At 47.9% G+C, this 2831-nt stretch overlaps 1 protein-coding gene across 1 annotated transcript; it reads right to left on the reverse strand.

Moving 5' to 3' along the window:
- Positions 1-980: 980 nt before the first annotated feature.
- LOC125530361 (LRR receptor-like serine/threonine-protein kinase FLS2) lies at positions 981-2607 on the reverse strand. Its single transcript, XM_048694765.1, has one exon. The coding sequence runs from the start codon at positions 2540-2542 to the stop codon at positions 1268-1270; it is 1275 nt and encodes a 424-aa protein (XP_048550722.1). The 5' UTR covers positions 2543-2607; the 3' UTR covers positions 981-1267.
- Positions 2608-2831: the final 224 nt, after the last annotated feature.

The raw sequence follows: 2831 nt of genomic DNA on the forward strand, positions 1-2831 counted from the left end.
GAAATCGAGAAGAACACGCCGAATAAATAGATGTTGGACTGAGGATGGAGCATACCTTGAAGGAATTAATCTACCAGCCATCGATGGAGGACGGGATTTGCACTGCTCGCTGGAAGTTAAAGAGAATACAAAGAAACAGAAGGAGAAGTTATCGAAAGGAGGAGAGGCGTGCATGAGATCGAGTAGCTGTGAGTTGTGGTGCATGTTCCCAATGAATACGTTTTAGTATCCCGTGCCTTGATTAATCATTAAGTTGTAGTGCTAGGGGCCCTGTGCAGTCGGACATGCTGCACAGGTGTCTGCTACGGGCCTGGTAATGTTTCTTCTTCATCATCAATGAAATACAACATCGTTGCTCTTCCTAATAGACAAATATACACCTGTTGCATAATAGCTCCATTATACGACATTTTTATTATCGAACCATGGAAGCTTCACTAAGAAATTAACATCCAATTACAATCATCCAACATGCTAGAAACTAGGAAGACCCGGCTTACATCAAGCGAACTATTCGTCTCCTCCAAAGTGCTAGCATGCTTTGCACAAAAATAAGCAGGGACATTATCAGATATCCCAACATGTTGAACAGACACAAAAGTGGCAGCTAGCTCCCCAATTTTCTGTAGGATAGGTGTAATAACAGAACGTGAATTGCAGCGCAATGAAGGATACATCACAGATAACTAACATATCCCGGTGTGGCTATGTTTTCTAAAACGTTGTATCTCTACACTGCCTTATCCATAGCCCCGTATCCGTATCCATCCCCGTACAGTACAACTGAGCTGATGTCAACACAATGAGGGAGTAGACATGCATTAATGTTGTAGCACTACATAAGTGACCTGATGCCAACAACATTAATCTCTACTCTTTTGCTCCATTCCTTCATCCAAACATCTCAAAGTGATGCATATATATAACCAGCTGACATTAAGCTTAATAAGAAAGCATCACACAACACATAGAAGAAGAGATTAAGAAACCACATCTAGACATACACGATGCAATATTTGTATATAATAAGCAAACACACTTGGTCTACATCAGCTATAAGCCGCCTATTGCTGTTCAGGTCAGCATTTTTATGTAAAAAAACTGTAGACATTTTAGGGATTACTTTTATTTAAAGTAGTAGGAATAGGATGCTATATCCATGAAGTTACAAACGCGATTGGCCCCACCAAGTGATTGTAAGCCACACTGAACCTGGACAAGGTAATGAGCACCGTCAGGGAAGAGGAATCAATCCACTGACAGATCATTAACCTCCAGTTACGACTTTATTGTTCCCAAATATGACATGGTTACTCCCAGATACGGTATTGTTGTTGCCGGTTACCATATTGTTCCTCCCGGATACAGTATTGCTGCTCCCATTTACGACATGGCTGGTATCACTTACAACATTATTGCTGCCAGATACAACATGGTTGCTGCCAGTTAGGACATTGTTGCTCCCAGATACGACTGTGTTGTTGGTCCCGGATAGGGTGTTGTTGTTCCCAGATATGACAGTGTTGTTGTCTCCGGATAGGACATTGCCACCCCCCGATCTGACAGTATTATTGCTCCCAGATAAGACATTTGGTTGTTGTTGGAGTACTCTTCTGTTACGCTTCACATACAATGGCATGTTAGTGAAAGCCATACCCACTGAACGATCAGCGGTCGCGAGGCATTTGAGACATGTCAAACCCTTGGGTACCTCACCAACCAATGAGTTATTTGAGATATCCAAGCAGCGAAGGTTGTCAAGCTCACCAATCCACGACGGGATGGTGCCAACCAATTGATTGTTGGCAAGGGTGAGGGACTTGAGCGCGCTACAATCCGCGAGGCTAACCGGGAGAGACCCACTCAGGTTGTTCGTCGAAAAGTCAACTGAAGCAAGAAGTGGCATGCCGGAGAAGTTGACACGAGCAATCGGACCAGACAGGGAGTTGTTCCGGAGGTTGAGCTCACTGAGAGAAGACAGTGATGACAGAGACGGCGGCAACGATCCGGACAAGCCATTGGAGTGCATGGCCAAATGGTCGAGCGACATGAGGTCACCAAACACGTCAGGGAGGCGGCCAGAGAAGCGGTTGACCGACAAGTTCAGGAAGGTGAGGTTCTTGAGCTCGCCAAGGCGTGAGCTCAACTTGCCAGTGAGCTCATTCGACTCGAGGGAGAGCTTCCGCAACCCGGCGAGGCTGAAGAGCTCCTCGGGGAGGGAGCCAACGAAAGAGTTGGAGCCGAGGAAGAGCTCCTCCAGCTGCGCAAGGCCCTCCAGGGAGGCTCCCGGGATGGGCCCCGTGAGGCCATACCTGGGAAGCCGTAGCACCGTGACACGGCCGCTGCTGCTGTCACAGCCCACACCTTCCCAGCCGCAGCATGAGGCGCCAGACCACTCGGCACGGAGAAGGACGCCCCCGCCGCCGAGATTCCTGGCAAAGCCCCGCAACGCACGGAGGTCGTTAGGGTGGCATGACTTAGCGTGCGCCGCTGGCAAGAGAAACGCCAAGAGGAGGAGGAGCAGCAGCCAGCATTTCGCCATGGTGGTATGTAACTATGTGTACACAAGCGCAAGAACTCAGAAAATGCTCTTGGTACAAACTGCTTGGGTGGTGGTGCATCTTATAGCCTTGTTAACCATGCGTTGCAATTGGTTCAGTAGTAGTAGTACTAGTCAGTGGCCACAAGTCCACAACTGCCTGCTAGTCAGTGGTTGAAACTTGATTTTCATGCACGGTGCTGTCGTCGATTGAATTAATGGGTGCCCATGCGTTGCAAGTACTAATCCGTGCCCACAGCTGCCTGCCAAACTTGATTTTCGTGCATGGTCC

Source organism: Triticum urartu, unplaced genomic scaffold, assembly GCF_003073215.2.
Source record: "Triticum urartu cultivar G1812 unplaced genomic scaffold, Tu2.1 TuUngrouped_contig_6264, whole genome shotgun sequence".
NCBI lineage: Eukaryota > Viridiplantae > Streptophyta > Magnoliopsida > Poales > Poaceae > Triticum > Triticum urartu.

Coding starts and splice junctions, on each gene's coding strand:
- LOC125530361 (XM_048694765.1), bottom strand. CDS start 2,542: ATGGCGAAATGCTGGCTGCTGCTCCTCCTCCTCTTGGCGTTTCTCTTG.